Source organism: Schistocerca cancellata, chromosome 1 (assembly GCF_023864275.1).
Source record: "Schistocerca cancellata isolate TAMUIC-IGC-003103 chromosome 1, iqSchCanc2.1, whole genome shotgun sequence".
NCBI classification, from domain to species: Eukaryota; Metazoa; Arthropoda; class Insecta; order Orthoptera; family Acrididae; genus Schistocerca; species Schistocerca cancellata.
Window position 1 is genome coordinate 536,904,803 of NC_064626.1, and position 23,075 is coordinate 536,927,877.

Genomic DNA, 23,075 nt, shown 5'->3' on the forward strand with positions numbered 1-23,075 from the left:
ACACTGAAAGCTGGGTATTATAACATCAAACTCAATAAAGCAACATAATATACAATACTCACATCGACGTGTATAGCTAGGAAGCTGTGCGGTTGTAGCTGTACTCGTACGGAGCCATTTGCTGTGACTTTCAGTGTCTCACCAGCGCATGTCCCGCCACCGGAGACCACGTCGCAGTAGGTTGCCGCTGGAAGACACGTCTGGAAGGAAATAACACATAAGTTCGTGTTATCCGCAGCCCCTTACAAACCATCAAGAATATTGTTCTTAACATTTTCAAAACGAGAACGAGTGTACCAGCCGACATTATCGTGGTGGGAAAAAACTATTGTTTAAAAATCTTGAATGCTTGGTGCTCCACAGTATTAAGATATTTATTAAAGGATATCGTCTACACACGATGAGCTGCACTAGATATGTTTATTTGCCAAATCGGTACTTGAGTGTATAACCGATCGTTAGTGGCGTCTGTACAGAGGTGCTAAGAACTGTATGTACATCAATTTCTACAACATGACAACTGTATATGCGAGGGGGTTCAATAAGAGGCGCAACGCATTTTTTCCCCGGTCACTTTCTATTTAAAAAATGCTGAGTTTGTTGTGGGACATATTGCAATATTCCCGCATCAGTCCTTATAGTTTCATAAAGTTCCGATCGGTGGCTGCACTATACACAGCCTTCAAAGTGCCGTCTATAACGGAGACGCGTTCCAGGAAGAGAGCCGTCATTGAGTTGCTTTTGGCGGTAGGTCAGAGCATCGCAGATATTCAGAGGCATTTGCAGAATGTCTGCGGAGACCTGGCACTGAACGAAAGCACGGGTAATCGTTGGACGAGGCGTCTGTCATCGTCGCAACAAAATCGCGCAAACCTGTCCAACCTCCCTCGTGCCGGCCGGCCGCTCAGAGATGTGACTCCTGCAGTCTTGAAACGTGCGGACACGCTTAGTCGAGGTGATCGACGGTTCACAGCTAAAAACCTCTACGACAACGCAAGGCCTCACACAAGTCTGCACACCAGAGAGGAGCTCACAAAACTTCTTTGGACTGTTCTTCCGCCTCCATCCTACGGTCTGCATCTCGCATCTTCAGACATCCATCTGTTTGGTCCAAGTAAGGACGCACTCCGCGGCAAGCAATACGTGGGTGATAAAAGTTATTGGTGCAGCAAGATGTTGGCTCCGATGTCGACCAGTAGAGTGGTGACATGCGGGAATAAAGGCTCTCCCAGTAAGGTGGGAAAAGACCGTCGTATTGAAGGGAGATTATGTCGAAAAATAAGATTTTGCAGCCACAAGAATGTAGATTAATATAGTGTATTGGAATTTGGAATAAAACCAACTTGCTTTCAGAAAAAATGTGTTGCATAATAGCAGAAATATAAATCTACTTGCATTATTTATCTCTACTGCTCCGACATGCAGGTCAGTTAATACGACAGGACATGAAATCCATCCTATCACACAGTACACAGGTTGTCAAGCAGATTATCACTGTCAGATTTTGAGCACTAACAATTCTAGGTTACGTCTGACACAGGGTGACTGTCATATACTGTAAACATGCAGCTGACAGGTCAAAGAGTCTGCATTACCGGCCTTTTGTTTTTTCTAAGTTCATATTTACATACATCTGTGACATACATTCATATACGTAAAATACAATCTACGATAATGAGCGAAGCAGAAGAAATGAATAAAAATTTGTGCTGCAGCCGGGATTCGAAACCGGGTCTGCATACAGAAATGCTATCCATTACACCACCAAGCACTATTGTCAACATTGCTGCACGAACTAGTCAAGTTGACTCCCCTTCCCGACACAAACTTCATATCTTCCACTTATTTTCCCTTACATTGTCACTACTGCTCCATAGTATTATGGTCATCAGTCCTGCACGAACTACCCAAGATGAGTGTCTCCCCAACACAAACTTGAATTCATATCTTCCACTTACTTTCTCTTACATTGCCACTGCTGCTAGGGCTCTCCGGCATTGGAATAGCACTCCAGCATTGGACTAATGGGAAAGTCCTGTACCATAGGTGATCTTATGGATCTTATATTTATCCCTGAGATAGTTAAGTCTCTTCTTTATCTACGATAACGATCGAAGCTGAAAAAATAAATTACAATTTGTGCTGCAGCCAGGACTCGAACCTGGGGCTTCTTGCCTGTTAGGCAGAAAAGCTAATCATTTCACCACCACAGCACTACGGACAACATAGCAGCACGAACTACCAAAGTTGAGTGCCCTCCCCCAAAACAAACATCATACCTTCCACTTATTTTCTCTTACATTGCCACTGCTGCTAGGGCTCTCCGGCATTGGAATAGCACTCCAGCGCTGGATGCATTCTTCTGCTTCGATCATTATCATAGATAATGAAGACACTTAAATGCCTCAAAAATAAATATGATATAAAGGTCTATAAGCTCACCTGTGGTACAGGACTTTCCCATTACGTCCAAAACTGGGGTGGTTTTCTAATGCCGGAGAGCCCTAGCAGTAGTGACAATGTAAGAGAAAGTAAGTGGAAGATATGAATTCAAGTTTGTGTTGGGGAGGACACTCATCTTGGGTAGTTCGTGCAGGACTGATGACCATAATACTATGGAGCTAGCATTTCTTCCTAGCAAGTAAGAAGACCCGGGTTTGAGTCCCGGCCGCAGCACAAATTTGAATTCATTTCTTCTGCTTCGAGCATTATCGCAGATAAAGGAGAGACTTAAATGTCTCAGGGAAAAATATAATTATTAGATCTGTAAAATACAATGTGTGGTATATACAGACAAAATATACCAAAGATATAAAACTGTAAATCTCACCCCTCGTCTTTCCTTTGTCACAGCCTAATATTTGACAGCAGTAACCTACATGTCAGCCGGTGTACCACGTAATAGGTGATATTTTATATCCTGTCGTATTAACTGACATACATGCCAGTTCTACAGAGATGCATAATGGAAGTGGACTTGCAACTCTGCTTTTATATATACAGTCGTCAAGTAAAAATGCAAGTACATAGAGTTATTTGTTCCTCTCTATCAGACGCCACTGATGACGGGTTATACACTCGAATACTGTTCTGGCAAATAAACATTTCAAGTGCAGTTCATAGTGTTTAGAAGACGTTCTGTAATAAATTTTTCGCAGACGATTTCAGGAATATTCACCTACAAATACAATATTTAGTTATTGTAACTTGCAGCGGCCAAGTACGGTAAAAAAACACCTTTCTTTTCACCTCTCACTTTTATCTATTTGTATTCCCCTACTGGTCAAGCCGAAAAATACATTGCACCTTACAAAAAGTCCGAATGTTACGAACTTTTAGTATTTTGCATGCAGATCATCTGCGGTATAGAAACCAAGTTTTCGACATCGAAAACCACGCGTTAACTCTAAGAAACTGAAAAACCGCGAAATTTCGGCAATTTTTTCTGGTCTTTTTTCTATGCATTTTTTTCTCGTGCTATCCAAGATAAAAACACATCTTACTTACATACAGTAAAATTTTCTGCAGTTTGCACTGGCCAAATGTACTTTTACTCCAAATGTTTACCAACATACACAACTCCAAAAGAATGACAAAATTATCAAAGAAACTGCAAAAAGGACAAGTTTTAGTACTGCAATCTTAACTGAACAACATTTGAAAGGGATAATGACAGATGCCTCTAACGATCAACTGAGGTACACCAAGAATTCTGCCGGCCGCTGGTGGTCGTGCGGTTCTAGGCGCTTCAGTCTGGAACCGCGCGACCGCTACGGTCGCAGGTTCGAATCCTGCCTCGGGCATGGATGTGTGTCATGTCCTTAGGTTAGTTAGGTTTAAGTAGTTCTAAGTTCTAGGGGACTGATGACCTTAGAAGTTAAGTCCCATAGTGCTCAGAGCCATTTGAATTTTTGAACCAAGAATTCTCCGCCCCCCTTCCCCTTCCTGTAATGGTATGCTCGTTTCTGCTAAGGCTGCATAAAATTGGCAAAAAACTCACGTTTTTCATGGCATGTGGTTCTAATTGACAAAGTGTAAAGCTCCAAGAACACCCTCCCTTTCTAATACAATGCTGTTTCTTGTCAGCTAAATGTATATTTAAAGAATAAGAATTTGTCCAAATGAAAATAAAACATGTAACAGAATACATAATCAAACAAGAAAGTTAATGCCTTGATCTCATGGGTACATAAGGCAAGTAAAATTGTGTATCAGTTGCATTCTCCTCGTCGGTTAGGGTTTCCCCACCGTCGTAATCCTCTCAGCATCCTCTTCGCTGAGTTTACCCACGCGTGAATTCTCAAATGCATGGTCACAACATTGCTTGCCAATGGTGGAGTACCTGAGCATTGTCTTTTTTTTCCAGATGCAGGCCCCTGTGCCGCACCGTTTCGTACATCTGCAACCGAGATTATGTTGAAAACTAGGGTTTGTAGCTAAAAGAGTGGGGGATTAATATGGTGTACTGGTATTCATGTTAGCATACAGGCCAAAGCTGAAGGAATCTTTTAGTTAACTAGCCATGTCTGTACTTGTAGATAGTACGAAAAGAATGGTACTCGGCGGCGTCTCGAGTAGCTCGCTGTCTTGCAAGATGGAATTTTGGAATTGCTTCGAATTTAGAGAATTGTCAATGGCAAAGATCGTCCAATGCATCTCTTTTCGTTTTTACATCGTATAATGTCACAAGAAATCTTTCCCCTACTTCAGAAATTTGGTCTGCTACTCTGTATGTTTGTTTGAAAATACAAGTCAAGCAGGGTACGTTTTTCTCGTAAGAGTGTCCAGTATTCCATAGTATTCGCTTCAAATCGAGATAATAACTTGCAAGAAGATATTTTCTTGTATATTTGCAAGCTGTAGCCAGTCAAAGTTTCTGGTGTAAATATGTTTCGGAAAAGTATGTAAACTGCAAAAAACCGGCTGTTTACATGGCTACTACATATGTTTGGACTCAGATACATAGGCCTGTATGAAACATCTTCCACAGAAATGAATTGTTTGAAAAATAAATGTCTTTAACGGATGCACAGCTTGATGACACTCTTTGTATGAGTCGTTCCCCGCGAGAACCGGAAAATATAGATAAGCTGAAGACCGCAAATGTAATTTCTCAAATTAATTTGTAAAGCCGTCTATCTTATTTTATTTTTACGAGTAAAAATAAAAATTAAAAACTTATCTATACCTTTAATAGGGGCCTCTATAGATAAATCAAATCCTTTTTTGAAAAACAATAATTTACTTGTATTTGATTTTTTCTTACTTCTCTGGACCTTGTAAAATTCAACAAAAGCATCCGCCCGCCATTAAAAATTAGTCACCGATCTCTGGCCTAAAATATTCGCAAGAGCTATTTTCCTGTGGTTCTAACAACATTTCGTCAAATGAAAATTTCTCTCACCGCTACTCTTGCCTCATTAATACGACAAAAAGTAAATTTACCTGTAATGACGCGTTCATGTTCGTTAGCTCGTTGTTGAACACAACGAAGCCTCTATCTCCACGACAGAATGATATTTGATATTGTCCATTATCCCACCAGTTGGTAACATTTGTTCCTGTGGATAAAAACCAAAATCAAATTTCATTACATCTTGTTTATCAGGTTACATTTATCAACAATGAACATTTTCTGCTGGCCTGTGTGACCGAGCGGTTCTAGGCGCTTCAGTCTGGAACCGCGCGACCGCTGCGGTCGCAGGTTCGAATCCTGCCTCGGGCATGGATGTGTGTGACGTCCTTAGGTTAGTTAGGTTTAAGTAGTTCTAAGTTCTAGGGGACTGATGACCTCAGATGTTAAGTCCCATAGTGCTCAGAGCCATTTTTTTCTATTTCCCCATCAACTACTTGTGAAGGCTGCGTTGTTGGCGTTGGTATGCTGTCGATTCTGACGAAAGAACCCTATGACATATGTGTTCACAATTACTCAGGTCTGCCTTTCAATTTGTTACAAAAGCTAATCTATCGCCTAGAACCGCTCGGCTAATTCGGCCGGCTGGGGAAATAGAGAAAGAATATGAGGACATTGAATGGGTAATTCAATATGTAAAAGGAGGTGACAGTCTAATACTCACGGGGGCTTAGAACGCAGATGTAGGGAAAAAATATAAGATAGAGTTAAGGGAGAATATGGGCTCGGTAGCAGTAATGAATGAGGAGAAACACTAATTCAGTTCTCTAATAAATTTCAAGTAGTAGCAGCGAATATACCGTTCAAGAATCACAAGAGGAGAAGGTGTACTAGGAAAATGCCTGGAGACACCGCGAGATCCAGTGGACTAGTCCTGGGAGCAGGTATATTCGGCTCACAATTTAGTAACGATGAAGAGCAGACTGAAGTTAAAGAGAATCGCCAGGAAGAGCCAATATGGAAAAAGGTGGATTACTGAACTACTGAGGAATGATTATTTGCATGTGAAGTTCTCTGAGGCTCTACATTCTACATCAACGAATACCACAACAGGCAGTTCATTTGAAGGCGCATGAATTTTTCCAGAAATGACCATTACCGAAGTTGGGCAGTCAACTACAAATACAAGGAAGGTAACTGCAAAGAAAACATGCAGAACAGAAGAAATACTTTAATTCATCTGTGAAAGAAGAAAACATGGCTGCGTGGTAAGCGACCGTTTACAAAGCGAAATTAAAGCAATAACAGCCCTTGGTCGCAAAAATTAAGTCTTTTGACCATGTTTCAGCACTACTAGGTGGATCAAAACAAAATGTCCAGACACTCTATGACCACAATGGCAATGAAACACAGGATGAAAGACTAAAGGCCGAAATACTAATGTCTTTTTCCAAAGCTGTTTCACAGAGGAAGACTGCACTGTAGTTCCTTCTCTAGATTGTCGCACAGATGACAAAATGGTAGATATCGAAATAGGTGACAGAGGGATAGAAAAACAATTAAAATCGCTCAAAAGAGAAAAGGCCGCTGGACCTGATGAGATTCCAGTTCGAGTTTACACAGAGTACGCGAAGGAACTTGTCCCCCTTCTTGTAGCGGTGTAACGTAGGTCTCTAGAAGAGCGTAGCGTTCCAAAAGATTGGAAAGGGGCACAGGTCATCCCCGTTTTCAAGAAGGGACGTCGAACAGATGTGCAGAACTATAGACCTTACACCGCTAACGTCGTTCAGTTTTAGAATTTTGGAACACGTATTATGTTCGAGTATAATGACTTTTCTGGAGACTAGAAATCTACTCTGTAGCAATCAGCATGGGTTTCGAAAAATACAATCGTGTGAAACCCAGCTCGCGCTATTCGTCCACGAGACTCAACACCGCTAACGTCGTTCAGTTTTAGAATTTTGGAACACGTATTATGTTCGAGTATAATGACTTTTCTGGAGACTAGAAATCTACTCTGTAGCAATCAGCATGGGTTTCGAAAAATACGGTCGTGTGAAACCCAGCTCGCGCTATTCGTCCACGAGACTCAAAGGGCCATAGACACGGGTTCCCAGGTAGATGCCGTGTTTCTTGACTTACGCAAGGCGTTTGATACAGTTCCCCACAGTCGTTTAATGAACAGAGTAAGAGCTTATGGACTATGAGACAAATTGTGTGATTGGATTGAAGAGTTCCTAGATAACAGAAGGCAGCATGTCATTCTCAATGGAGAGAAGTCTTCCGAAGTAAGAGTTATTTCAGGTGTGCCGCAGGGAAGTGTCGTAAGACCGTTGCTATTCACAGTATATATAAATGACCTTGTGGATAACATCGGAAGTTCACTGAGGCTTTTCGCGGATGATGCTGTAGTATATCGAGAGGTTGTAACAATGGACAATTGTTCTGAAGCGCAGGAGGATCTGCCACGAAGTGACGCATGGTGCAGGGAGTGGCAACTGAATCTCAATGTAGACCCTTTATCATTTAGCTACAATATAGCAGGTCAGCGACTGGAAGCAGTTAATTCCATAAATTATCTGGGCGTAGGCATTAGAAGTGATTTAAAAAGGAATGACCAGATAAAATTAATCGTCAGTAAAGTAGATGCCAGACTGAGATTCATTGGAAGAATCCTAAGGAAATGCAGTCCGAAAACAAAGGAAGTAGGTTACAGTTCACTTGTTCGCCCACTGCTTGAATACTGCTCACCGTACCAGATAGGGTTGATAGAAGAGATAGAGAAGACCCAACGGAGAGCAGCGCGCTTCGTTACAGGATCATTTAGTAATCGCGAAAGCGTTACGGAGATGATAGATAAATTCTAGTGGAAGACTCTGCAAGAGAGACGCTCAGTAGCTCGGTACGGGCTTTTGTTGAAGTTTCGAGAACACACCTTCACCGAGGAGTCAAGCAGTATATTGTTCCCTCCTACGTATAGAAGAGACCATGAGGATAAAATCAGAGAGATTAGAGCCCACACAGAGGCATACCGACAGTCTTTCTTTCCACGAACGATACGAGACTGGAATAGAAGGGAGAACCGATAGAGGTACTCAAGGTACCCTCCGCCACACACCGTCAGGTGGCTTGCGGAGTATGGATGTAGATGTAGATGTAGATACTATGACTGCCTTCATTAGAGGTATGGGCTGGTCACATCTGTCAAATCACAGGTAGCAACAGACTGAGGCGACCGCGTTAGGAATTGCGGGCAGGTAAACATTACACCAAGTGTGCCATCTAGTAGTCGCAAATACAAATAGACTATTTACCATTGAAAATGTAGACAGATGAATATTATGATGAACACTTTGGAATTAAAAACATAGGAAGTGCAGAGACTCCGAAGTTTACGGCTTATATCGTGTTATAGAGTTACACTTCTGTACAGGAGAAAATTTCACAGCACAATTCATAGGGCAAGGGACACAGTAAATCTTCGCGACCCACCGCTGGGAAAGCGTGACCTATGTAACGCTTAGCAATGGAAACTGCAAACCCAGGAAACAAACACGTTTCTGTACTTGAAAGGATTAAAAGTGCATGAAAATTTTAATGAAATATGTTGAAACTTGATAGAAAATCTTCTGTAAACACACAATGGCTAAACGTAAAATCGGCGAAAGGATCTAAAAACAGATCCAAGTGAGTTTTATGCCGGCCTGTAATACATACAGTATGGTTTATTGAAGCTTAATTTTGTCAAACATTTTCTTCAAACTTTCGAAAATATACACAATTTTATGTTAGTGGCGTATTATTTCCAGCGCTGCATAATCATGTGCACTTAATCCTAAGTATAACTACTATTTTCAATTCAAAATTTCTAACGGTTAATTTTTTACCGAACACTGAAAAGTGCAGCTACCGCGCTTCTGACAGCGCGGGGCCCGTAGCATGTGGCGCATGGATAAGCAGCCTCTGTATGAAACAAGTCTGTAAGAATATTGCCTAATACGATAAAGAGAATAGCAGTTACGATGAGTAAACTCGTCGCAGTGAGAGTCTATGGACAATCGAGGAGAGTTGAGCGGTAGTCGGACAGAGAGAGAGAGAGAGAGAGAGAGAGAGAGAGTTGGCGGGAAGCTGTACGGAAAAATGAGTGGTAAAAGTCAAATATTGTATTGTTGGCGCAGCTGCGGATAAATTTACGTAGATCGCCTAGTGATAAGGGTGAACGTGACTGCCACAGTTTTATTTATACAGTGTAACAACTGTAACATGTAGTACATAACTGAATGCAAGTGCTCTCCACGAATACAGCGCGCAACAAACGTCAAAGTGGCATGATGTTACTACATGCTTGAACGTCCGAATGAAACCAGCGATCACTCGAGTTGTTAGAGAAAATATAACATTTATGATTTTAGTTACATATTCCAGCACATTTCGAAGCTAATGAACTGACGATCTAGAAATGCTTCAATTAATCTGTGACTCGACAATCAAATTTCAGCAATAGCTTGCTAGTTGTGTAATTATTTGAAGTGGTGCGCAGTGTTAGATTTTTTCTAACAGGGGAGTCTTTACGTAACAATTACTTCTCCTTTCGTGGAATACCGCCTTGCTTCACTTTTAGTCTGTTTTTTGTAAAAATGCGGCTGTGTTCGTTTGTTTCCTCCTGAAAGTGTTCAGCGTTTGTTACGTCTTTTGTAAGAAAAGTATTCTTATTGGGTTTTAAGAATTGAATGAACCAATTTTTTATACAAAGTACATGGCAGTCTCTGTCGGATATGAAAATATATAAAACTTTTCAGGGAAGAAGTCATGTCAGGGAAACAGATATTGATGTGACTAGATGAACCATTAGACGAGGATATTTACATAGAGGGTCTGTCATCAGATACTGACGCACCCTCTGAGCATGAAGAGATCAATACTACAACAGATCAGTCAGACAGCAAATCCGATACTTCTGCTACAGCTGTTTCTCAGTATACAGATCGTGAAACATTTCTTGGTAAGGATGGAATAACAGAATGGTTGAAGCAATACGTTCCTCCAGCAAAAACTGCCCGTCAGAATATTGCAACGCAGCTTCCAGGTGTGAAGGGCGTTGCAAAAAATTCGAAAACAATTTTGGAATGCTGGAAATTATTTTTTCCAGATAGTATAATTGGTCGCATTGTGGAATACGCAAACCAAGAACTTGACACAGTGGCAGCATCTTATTCAGATTGCTCGAGACTGCCTACGGACAGATTTTGAAGAGTTATCTGCTTTCCTTGGTGTATTATATCTCGCAGGAGTGGAAACGCACAGCATCGCAATACTGATGAGCCAAGGGCCACTGATGGGACTGCACCGGATTTCTTTATAACATCGATGAGCAAACGAAGATTCCACACACTACTCCAAGCTATACGTTTTGACGACAAATCTACGAGAGCTCAGAGAAAGGAAACAGAGATAATCTGGCACTTATTAGAGAAATATTTGACGAATTTGTGGATGTCTGCAAGAAGAGCTATAGTGCCAGTCCGTAGACAACGATAGACGAGATGTTACAACCATTCCGTGGACATTGCAAATTCAGGCAGTATATAGCAAACAAGCCTGCAAAATATGGCATCAAGGTATATGCGCTCTGTGATGTCAGAACGTTTTATATGCTAAATATGAAAGTATATGCAGGCAAACATCCTACTGGGCCATATCAAGTCCCAATGATGCAGGGAATGTGGTGTTACCTTTTGATTCGGGCGAATGACGAAACAGGCAGAAACGTGACGATGGACAGTTATTTTACATCTATACCATTGGCTAACAAAATGTACGTCAATCATCGACTCACAGTATTAGGTACTCCATGGAAGAATAAAAGAGAAATTCCACAAGAACTTCTGGACGTGAAGTGTAGGCAACTAAACAGCAGCATATTTGCATTTGGAGAAAAACCAAGCAACAACTGCTTGATATGCTCATACGTCCCAAAAAAGAATCAGAAAAAGAACGTTCTAATGTTATCCACCATGCACAGCGACGATGCTATAGACGCTGACAGTGGCGAAGCATAGAAACCTGAAGTCATTACATTTTACAATCTCACAAAAGGAGTTGTACATGTTGACCGTTTGAAATAAGAATATTCTATTTCAAGAATAAGCAACCGCTAGCCTCTTATACTGTTTTTCAGCTTGTTGAACATCGGAGCAATAAACCCTTAAATAATATATAAGGTAAACGCAAACGACTTTATTCAACAGAGAAGATTCATCGCAGAAATGAGTATGATGCTTACAAAAGCCCACATAATCAAACGCCTGTCGATTCTGAGGATATCACTTCGCTTGAAGGAGAAAATAAAAGGTGTTGTACACATTTGCAAACTACCGACAGCTAAAGAAGAAAATGAATCAAGAGAAAAAAAACAAGATGTCACTACTGCCCTAAAAAGAAAAACAGATTCCCACAGCATCTCTGCCATCATTGTTTCAGCCCTATCTGTAAATAACATACAGCATGGAGTGTTCTTATTTGTCAGAAGTGTATGTCACAAGAAGCCATATCTGAATCTGACGGGTAAAAAGGAGTGTGGTTAACCTTAATTCATCACTTGCTATAAATATTATATAAAAAAATAATAAATATAATATAAATATAAAAAATAAATATAATATAAATATAAAAATAATAAATATAATATTCACACAGGTCTGGAAATGGTAATCAAAAAAGTTTGTGAAATCTTTGCATGCTGTAATATTTTTAAGTTTAGCAAATTACATGTTCCATACCATGTTTATACTAATTTATAATGCTTTGGTAATAATAAAAATGATTTATTGTATAAACGCGTCTTTGTCTGGCATAAAGAGATAAGAAAGATGCATGATCTCATTGTTAGAAAAAATCTAACACGGGAGTTATCGCGTGACAACATCATACGCGAGCGACCGCGGATCTAGTTTGGCCTACAGGAACTCAGCGAGGATACACAATTCCATGAATATCGAAAATCATCATCGTTTTGATTCTTGATTTTCTCGTTTGAGCTTTTGCCGCTGTCGGTGAAGTCGGTCCCTTCCAATGCACGGATTGGCGCTTAGTTTCGGATCATAAACGAAAAATCAAGCTTCGTAACATATTACCATACTTTCCAAGAAATTAGGATCGTTTTCACTGGTATTCAAAGTGTTAGTACAAACATTTTCACGAACTTCTTTTGTACGGTCGTGGGAATTTTCGGCACCAGTTTCACATATACTTCTCTCATATTAAACTGGTTACACATTCTTTGTCAATTCCTAAATCTTCAGCAATCAAAAATGGTTCAAATGGCTCTGAGCACTATGGGACTTAACATCTATGGTCATCAGTCCCCTAGAACTTAGAACTACTTAATCCTAACTAACCTAAGGACATCACAAAACACCCAGCCATCACGAAGCAGAGAAAATCCCTGACTCCGCCGGGAATCGAACCCGGGAACCCGGGCGTGGGACTTCAGCAATCGATCGAGTACTCAACCAATGGTCAGATAGAATCAGATTACCCACTTTTTCGACATTTTCATCCATTTTTGATGTTGAAGGGCGTCTCAGGCGTGAGTCGTCATCGTCAACGTCTCCTCGGCTGTCTTGGAAACGCTTGAGTTACTCAAAAATTCGCTTAGGGGATAAACAGTTTTCAGCAAATTCTTCTTTTGGTAAAAGATAAGTTTCAGTAGCAGTTTTTCCAAGTTTCATGTGAAACTTCATGACAATTCGTTGATCTATTATTACATCTGATGTATTTCTGAAAAAGCAAAGTAACAGCTCATATACAAATGAAGGCCGTGGCCACACTGATTTGTCTACAGACAACGCCGCATTCGATTGATAGGGCTTCACGCTCCACCACTATTGTTCATGTTTGTCGTATGCTTACTTACTGTGTGACATCGCTCCGCAGCTCGTGGTCGTGCGGTAGCGTTCTCGCTTCCCACGCGCGGGTTCCCGGGTTCGATTCCCGGCGGGGTCAGGGATTTTCTCTGCCTCGTGATGACTGGGTGTTGTGTGATGTTCTTAGGTTAGTTAGGTTTAAGAAGTTCTAAGTTATAGGGGACTGATGACCATAGATGTTAAGTCCCATAGTGCTCAGAGCCATTTGAACCACTTTTTTTTTTTGTGACATCAGTGGTCCCGTTATTTTATAGCCACACGTCGTACGCCAAGGACAGTTTCCTCAAGAACGCGAGGGTTCTCGCTCGTGACGTAGTGGTGGAACATGGCAATGATTGAGTGAGTGAGTGAACAACAAAGCCCCAGAGCAGACGCACGTGGAGCTCACCCAGGACGGCGCTGCGGAACTGCGCCATGCCCCGGATGGCGGGCCAGCGATGCTCGCACACCCAGCCGCCGGTGCACTGGCCCTGCGCGTCCCACGCCACGGTCCGTATCTCACCTGACGGGTCCGAAGGCGGGCCATCGTCTGAATCTGTGAAGTTGTAGCTGGACATCACACGGGGAATGCCATAGGGCCATGCCAGCATAAACCCAACTGCCATCTGCAATGAAACAGTGCGAAATGTAGTACTTATTCCTAATCGAAAGTGACTTCCCCACTTTCTCTGGAAATTGTTTTCCCATGAGGGCAACATGAGACTGAGACCTAAATTCACAGCAAATTATGACATATGAGCGATTGTAATTGTTACAGGATGACAGTGCATTTGTTGACTTGAGTAACAGCTATGTTAATGGCTGTTTTATCCGAATATAGGTTGAGACATACATAACAAACCACTGGAATATCACTGACACTGTTAGTGATACACAAAAAATGCTTCCTCATAAAATTAAAATAATTAATCAAACTGAAAAAACCGGACAAGTAAGAGTACGACTCGCTCTGTACAAACCTACGTACCAGTATATACAGAGAGTTACAAAACGATACCGATGAACTTAAAGAGGTTGTAGAGGGTGTCTTGAGGAACAAATTGAGGATAGGAACCCTTGTCTGGAAACATCATCCAACAATGTCACACAGCCTCGAGCTTATAGGAAGTGGCGCCTACCATTAGACCACCCCCATGGCAGCGAACGTGTCTTCATACGTTGACAGACAGTAGCCACAATGTCATTTGTTATTCAGTGATCACGAGTGATTGCCACAATTGTCAGTGGCGAAGACGGAGCTGCATTGTGTAATCAGAAGTATCCGGATACCTGGCTGAAAATGACTTACAGGTTCATGGCGCCTCCATCAGTAATGCTGGAATTCAATGTGGTGTTGGCCTTGACACTCTCACAGGTATGCGTTCAGTCAGTTGCTGGAAGGTTTCTTGGTGGATGACAGCCCATTCTTCACGGAGTGCTGCACTGAGGAGAGGTATCGATGTCAGTTGGTGAGGCCTGGTACGAAGTCGGCGTTCCAAAACATCCCAAAGGTGTTCTCTACGGTTCAGGTCAGGACTCTGTTCAGGTCTGTCCATTACAGGGATGTTATTGTCATGTAACCACTCCGCCACAGGCCTTGCGTTATGAACAGGTGCTCGATCATGTTGAAAGATGCAATCGCCATCCCCTAACACCACCGCCTCCGAATTTTACTGTTGGCACTACACACGCTGGCAGATGATATTCACCGCGCATTCGCCATACCCACATTCTGCCATCGGATCGCCACATTGTGTACCATGATTTGTCACTCCACACAAGGTTTTTCCACTGTCCAATCGTCCACTGTTTATGCTCCTTACACCAAGCAAGGTATCGTTTGGCATTTACTGGCGTGATGTGTGGCTTATGAGCAGCTGCTTGACCATGAAATCCCAGTTTTCTCACTTCTCGCCTGTCATAGTACTTGCAGTGGATCCTTATGCAGTTTGAAATTCCTGTGTGATGGTCTGCATAGATGTCTGCCTAGTACACATTACGACCCTTTCAAGTGTCGGCAGTCTCTGTCAGTTAACATACGAGGTCGACCTGTACACTTTTGTGCTGTACGTGTCCCTTCACTTTTCCATTTCACTATCACATCGAAAACAGTGGACCAATGGACATTTAGTGCTGTGGAAATCTCGTGTACTGACATGACACAAGTAACAGTCACCAACCACGTTCCAAGTCCGTGAGCTCTGCAGAGCGCCCCATTCTGCTCTCTCACGATGTCTAATGACTATTGAGGTCGCTTATATGGAGTACCTGGCAGTAATTGGCAGCAAAATGCACTTACTATGAAAAACATATGTTTTTTGGGGTGTCCGGATACTTTTGACCACACAGTGTAGCTGCTGCATATGCAGGTCTCGTCTCCTATGAATGTGATGCTCTGTTATCTCGGTGGATGACGGTTTCGGACATGATTTTCGTCTGCAGTTTATTTTTCTCCTGTATAAAGAAAAACACTGGAGATTTTAGAGGCTTCCTGGAGAAGAATAAACTGCAGATGGAAACGTCTGAAACTGTCATACATGGAATCAACAGAGCTCAAGACACCCTCCACAGCCCTGGAGTTTCTTGGTATCATTCTGTAACACAATATAGATAGTCTGTCCATAGGATTTAATGTGTGAGTTTGTGAGTATTAAAACATGTGACATATATGACCTAGAAGTTTAAATTTTTTACACTGTCAAGGGACTGTTATTATTTGATGTAAATTTAGATTTGATATCTCTAAACAGTTCTGAGACCAAGGGCTCTTGACAGACAGACAGACAGATGAACAACAAAGTGATCCTACAAGGTTTCTGTTTTAGTAACTGGCGTACAGGACCCCAAAAATACATTAACCTCAAACATTTCCATCTATGAATTCAGTGTCAAATGACCATTTGTTTCGCTTCACCTCCATGAGCTTTTGATTGAAGAATTTTTGAAGAATCTCCTTTACATTATATCAATGTATCAATGTACTGGCCAATGACTTCTACACACATCACGTGACTAGCTATACAATTTTTCCCCACACTTTCCTCTGTATTTTTACTTTAGCTAAATGTCATTCAGGCTAAGAGAGAGAGAGAGAGAGAGAGAGAGAACATAATGTCGACACGTAGTGCCAAAGGTTGTTGGACACCCTAACATTCATGGCCAATGGAGTGTCAGATCCCTCATCTATGAGACAATGCAAAGACAATCGTGCAAGATCTGAAACTCAAACCTTTTTGGGCACCACCTCTCATCATCTTAGCAACCAGGAGCTGAACACGAAAATTTGTTCCACGATTTGATCCAGACAGGACTATTTCATTTCCAAACTGCTTGCGAGAGACTGCAGCTGCCTCCCTCTGTTTAAAATAAAGAGCATAAATGCACAAATTAGTAGGGTATGGTCAATAGGAGGAATGAATGGATGGCATTCCATTAGTTAAAAATGGCTTATCCTTGGAGCGCTAAACTTTAATTAGCAAATTGAAATAAGTGTAAACTGCCAGAACAACTGAAGCCAGTGTCTTATTAAGCATATCATGTAGTCATTCATGGTGTGTCTTCATTGGTGACACCACACTAACATGTGAGTTGAATCCTCGAGATGAGTCCTTGAGATGAGCTTATCTCATCATTACTTACCCTTGCTGCTCACTCCATCCTTTCCACTCTATTTAGACCGTTGATAAAGTACAACTTTGACTGACTAGCTGCAAAAGAGCAGTATGCGTTTATTTCTGATATATAGCTGAAGGTTTCCTAGAGGGCACATGTAGACTTTAAGAATTACAGTAAGTACAAGTATTCTGTAGTAACAACACATAAGCACATGCTTTTAGGTTCTGATCTATACACAAACTGCTTATTTCAATAATTTTGAACTGCAGTGGGGTAGGAAATGTACAGTTTCTGTCCCTCAGATTCGCTTAGAGATATACATACTCTACTGGCAAAGGCAGCAATACAAATTTTGCTACATCAGCAAATGCGGATTTCATATTTTGATTGACAGCAATTATTTCTTCCAGCTGAATCAAACCTTTGCATCCTTTAAGCTGCAGGATGACTTGTGTCTAATTCATGGGTATATTATGAAGATATGAGTGAGAGTGTTCACTGCTATGACTGTATCATGTCTATCCACGTAGTGAGTAATAGAATACCACATAAAGAAATGGCTTTTCTTAAAGGAAGTTTGTATAACTGGAAAAAAGCTACAGAAAAGTTATGGCTGAATCGCTGTGACACTACATTGACCAACAATACAAAACGAAATAGTTAGAAATTATCACTCATACATTCCAGTGAGGCATTGTGTAGCAAACAAAAATTTCTCTGTTTTATGGAATTACGGAAGAATCAATGATGAGCGTGGGTGGCCATGAGCAGGTAACTCTTTGTGTACATTTTGTCAACCTGAGAGCCTCGAAGTAGAACTTTTTCTGGTTTTATAGAGCTCATCAAACTCCAGGTCACAAATGATGGAAATTACCATCAAACAGCTCCTTCAAAGACTCACCTTAGGAACTGAGCTTCTGTGGACCCATTGTTTTGCTGGCATAGGTACTTAAAGACCAGTCAAAGAGCTGTTAGATCCACTGCACTAATCATTGTTTGGAACTTGTACCACTGGAAGTTTCAAGAAATTATGATTCACTGCGTAATGTCTTAGGGAAAACATTTCAAATATAGTTCTCAAAACCACAAAAAGGAAGAATGTGTGTGCAGATCTCCTATCCTCTGGTGTTCACTAGATTAAATTAGATCAGATTAGATGTAATTTTAACTCCAATAGATTGACAGTGAGGAGATCATCCAGAATGTAGAACATGTCAGAAAAACAATAATACACACTGAAAATTTACAGAGAATCACAAATGTGATAATGTATCAATCATAGAGACCAAGTGAAATGGTTTGCAAGGATGTAAAAAAACCAGAAACACTTCTAATATATTTTGATTTGAAATGTGTTAAATAAGTTATCACAAAACATGTTAATGTTCAAGATGAACCTGAACCCAAAAATTCAACAGCTGTACCAATATGTCTGACCTGATGAACTGTAAGCAGAAAATCTTTGAAACATTTTGGGGAAAACTATGGTCAGGTCCAGGAAACAGTGACCAAAATATTAAATGCACAAAGTTAAATTAGATGCAAGTGATGATTTGTCCTGTGGGTCTATGTGTAGCATCTCAAAAATTTTGAAACTATTTTTATATGACATTCTCTATTGTAGTATTTTCTGTGTACACAGAATTGGCCAGATCTCTAACAAAGCTAGAATTAAATGTTTTGTAGACATTCTACAAGCAGCTTTTGTGAAGCTTAGGACTGCAGAATCATTTGATATGCTATTAGAGAATTCTAAAGATTATACCAAGAACCTAAATATGAATGAGCCAAATATCTCACAGCCAAGAAAAATACCAATGAGACTGAGGTGCATAGAAGCATCATCTACTCCTGAAGATTTGTTTCATAAATGTAGATGTAAAAAAAAGCATGCTTGGAATTCTTGAGCTCTTTCCGAATGGGACTGATTGAAGCTTCAATTGTGGAGATCTAAAGCAACTGTTGCATCTTGAAGAAATACTTGCTAATCCCCCCTCCCTTCTAAACAGATCTTCCTTTCTTCCTTCTACACAACATTTAGAAGTGTTGCTTGGAGTACACACAGCACACTTGAAAGTGAATAGGCTTCTGCACAGTTTAAAATCTACAAACCATTATGGCAGGTGTACAACCAAGTACTGTACCCTCTATTCAAAGGCATCTTGTTGTTGAACATTGTAGGGTTGTACAGCTGTTTCATAGAGTTATTGACTGGTTACTCATATTATAATAGTTCCTTGAGAGGTCATTCAGCACCTTGCAATGAATTAAAACTTGCCTTAGATCAACATTGAGACATTAGACACACACTTATTTACCTAGTCCTACATCTTCATGAAGATGAACTGCGAAAATTAATCTGATGAATGTCATCAAAGACTCTCAAATAATGGAAAATCCTGGATGGAATGTAATATTATTATGAAAAGGAAAGTTACCACTCACCATATAGTGGAGACGCTGAGTTGCAGATAGGCACAACAAAAAGACTGTCACAATATAAGCTTTTGAACTATAAGGCCTTTGTTGAAAATAGACAACACACACACACACACACACACATACACACACACACACACACACACACACACACACACACACACACACACACACACACACAGGCAAATGCAACTCACACACATATGACTGCAGCCTCTGGCAGCCAAAGCCACACTGCAAGCAACAGCAGTATTGCATGATGTGAGTGGCCACTGAGTGGTGGTAAGGAGTAGGCTGAGGTGGGGAAGGGGAGCGATAGCAGGGTAGGGATGGGGGACAGTGAAGGGCTGATGGAGAGTGTGCAAGGGAGACGTGGAGAGAGGGTAGGGCAGCTAGGTGCTATTGGGAGGTTATATGGTGGGCAGGGGAGAGGTGGGGGGTGTGGGTAGTGGAAAAGGAAAGAAGTAAAAAGACTGAGTGTGTTGGTGGAATGAGGTCTGTGTAGTGCTGGAATGGAAACGGGGAAGGGGATGGGTGGGTGAGAAAAATGACTAACAAAGGTTGAGGCCAGGAGGGTTACAGGAATATGGGATATATGTGATCTGAGGCTTTCCTGGCGAATGTGCTGTATCCAAGGTTCTCGGGTATCATTGAACTTTGACGATCAGATCCGGCTGGACATCCGAGAACCTTGGATACAATGTGGGATATATTGCAGGGAGAGTTCCCACCTGTGCAATTCAGAAAAGCTGGTGTTTGTGGGAGGGATCCACATGGCACAGGGTGTGAAGCAGCCACTGAAATGATGGATGTCATGTTGGGCAGCACGCTCAGCAACAGGGTGATCCACTTGTTTCTTGGCCACAGTTTGCTGATGGCCTTTCATGTGGACAGACAGCTTGTTGGTTGTCATGCTCACATAGAATGCAGCGCACTGGTTGCAGTGTAGCTTGTAGATTACATGACTTGTTTCATACGTAGCCTTGAAAGAATCTGTTTCCCAAACAGTTTAAAGGAAAAATACGTTTGGAAGTTGTATGTAAAATTTTTTGGGTCTAAAAAGAAACACAATGAATTTCTTCTTCTTTTTCGAAGAAATTGCAGTTTTATTTGTCTCATTAAGAAATGATGCACAGTATTTCTAAAATAGCGGTAATAATAATAATAGAATTTTTATCAATGAGCAGCTGATATTGTGGTTTGCAATAAATCTGAACTAACTAAACAATTGATCTCAGCGAAAAGTAAAACTAATGTCTACACAGCTCTGTGCTGTCTTTTTCAAAACTAAAGTAATGAAATTGTTTCCAAGGAGCAGGACCTACAATGTTGGGTTCATATTTACAAGTTTTAATATTATGAACTGTTTGTTTTTGTAGAACAACATAGCACTGACTGTTTAAACCACCTTCCCTAAATTTTGAACATATTTTACAAATTTGCTTTCCCATTTTGCTGGCAGATTTATCTCTAATTCATATTATTTGAAATCAGTGAATAGGTCTCTTCGCTCCTTGAAAAATTCAGTAAACAGATTTGCTTGGTACCCCCCCCCCCCCCCCCCACACACACACACACACAAAAATCTGTGAAATCAGTGGATATGTTTGCCCATCTCCCCCTAAGATAATAGTTTGTACCGGCAACCCACTGCAGACACTTAACAAATGGCTATAATGACCATGTGGTGCACATATGCATCACAGTTCTAAATATATAAACTCAGGGACAGCTTATTAGAAAACTTGTACAGATATGTGGGACATATACTTACGGTGTTGAAACATTATGCTTAATAAAAATGGCAATTTTTCACTATTTACACAGCTTATGAGATGAAGGAAGAGGAACATAAAGCTCAATAACATACTGTATCTATTCTAATAAAGAAAAGTTCTGACTGTGTATAGTTGTCGTGTCTTGTGAGTGAGGATGGTAGTGCCCCCTCCGCCATGGCCACGCTGGTTGTCGTGGTTGTCAATAAACACAATAGCATCCTCACTGTCCAGTAATGACCATTTTGAACCTGAAGAAAGATGGTGACACTTTTAGTAGAAATTGCACTGGAAATATTTTAAAACTGCAAAAGCAATACTTTTTTATTTGTGGTAGCCTATTTTAGAAGTTATATTATTAATCACAATGATCACATGCAAATGGTAATTGTTTGTCAGATTTGAACAGGATGAAAAAATACATCTTAATTAGACTAACTTTATGTTACTGTATGCAGAATATTATCTGTGCTTTCTTAAATGAAGTTTTTTGAAGTGACTGTCATTCAGTTCTTTCTTTTTAGTTACTATTTGAATGACAAATGTCAGTAAGGTTTGCACCACTTCATTGTATGTTGTATAACATTCTCTGTTTCCTAACTTGTTGCATATGAACTCTAGTTAACAGCTGTTAAGTTATCATGACCATCTCTTTAATTGTGTGCTACTATATTTTTTAAAATAAACTTCAGGATTTCATTGTGACAAGAATTCTAATAGCTTTGGGTATGTGGCTAGAAACAAAAAGCACCTGATGTCCATGTCTGGTCATTCAGTTCTTACATATTCCAAATATGATGTCTGTGAAACCCAAATAAGCAATAGCCCTCACTCCATACAAGTTCATTAAATGTTGCATCCATGTTATCAACCGAAATTCATCATTAAGGTCCTTAAAAGCAGGTCCTGCTTGAAGGTGCAAACACCAGTGGTAAAAAAATCAAAGGTGACATATTGGGTAATAATATTCACATACTCCACAGCATTATAGGTTTCATGTGTAGTACTTACAGGACTCACAAGGAAATGGTCCATTATAACAGGTTGAAAACTACCCTGATATTTTTAACACTGATAGACTACACTGAAAGAAATGCACTGTCTAAATTTTTAACTGCTAACGCCTACTGCAAGTATTATAAAAAAAGTTAAAGTTACTCATTTTTGCCACATGAAGAATTGCCTGTAGCAGCAGTTTGTACAGCCCATTCTGCCTAGTGAAGAATCGGCAAATAAGCAGACGCAGACGTGACAAGAGGATGTAGCAGCACACAGGGCAGACTCCAAAAGTTCAAAAACGTGCATTTTTAGCACTCTGATCATCCCAAAAATGTTTTGCATTATTAATTTTTTGTATAACTTACAGCTCATAACAACAGCTAAACCATTTCTGATGTAATTGTTACACAAGTGACCAACAGAGGAAAGAAAATTAAGGCAGTGTATGATGTTACATTACAGATGACATCCATCAACTGGGTCTTTAATTTTTTGACATTAAATATTTTATGACAATTCCTGTAGCACAGTTCTTATGATAATTTTTAAATAATGTATATTTTGCTAACAATGAAATAGTTACCTGTTTATTCCCTGTAGACATCATAAAAATATGAAGTGTTACTGAATGACAAAAACAAACATTTTCCTTACACCTGATAAAAGAAAAATTAATGCATTCAGACACATAACAGTAATTACTAACTTTATCTAGACAGAGCTGGAATGGAGTACCCATCTCTGTGGTTGAGGTCGCTAATGTATGCTTGTGCAGTGGCACTTGACCTGAGGTTAAGCCATTACAAATCCTGGTAGTGGATAAAATTTTCACTGTCAGTGTTTGATAGGCAAGAAGGAGAGTGTGTTGACGTAAAGTCTGTGCCAATATCCTCGTTTAAATACCAAACCTCTCCACAGTGTCTCATGAAGTGAGGACATGTGAGACTATTGATGGTTCTATTTGTGAGGAATAGGCTATGTGCTGACACT

General features: G+C 40.5%; 1 protein-coding gene across 1 annotated transcript in view; it reads right to left on the bottom strand.

Moving 5' to 3' along the window:
* Positions 1-23,075, bottom strand: part of LOC126188633 (alpha-amylase 2-like) — a 174,049-nt gene that overhangs the window by 22,392 nt on the left and 128,582 nt on the right. Inside the window, exons 8-11 of the mRNA XM_049930269.1 lie at positions 21,213-21,337; positions 13,667-13,883; positions 5,446-5,561; positions 63-200 (exon numbers count right to left, since the gene is read on the bottom strand). Coding sequence (XP_049786226.1) covers positions 63-200; positions 5,446-5,561; positions 13,667-13,883; positions 21,213-21,337 — 596 coding nt within the window. The remainder of the gene's footprint in view (positions 1-62; positions 201-5,445; positions 5,562-13,666; positions 13,884-21,212; positions 21,338-23,075) is intronic.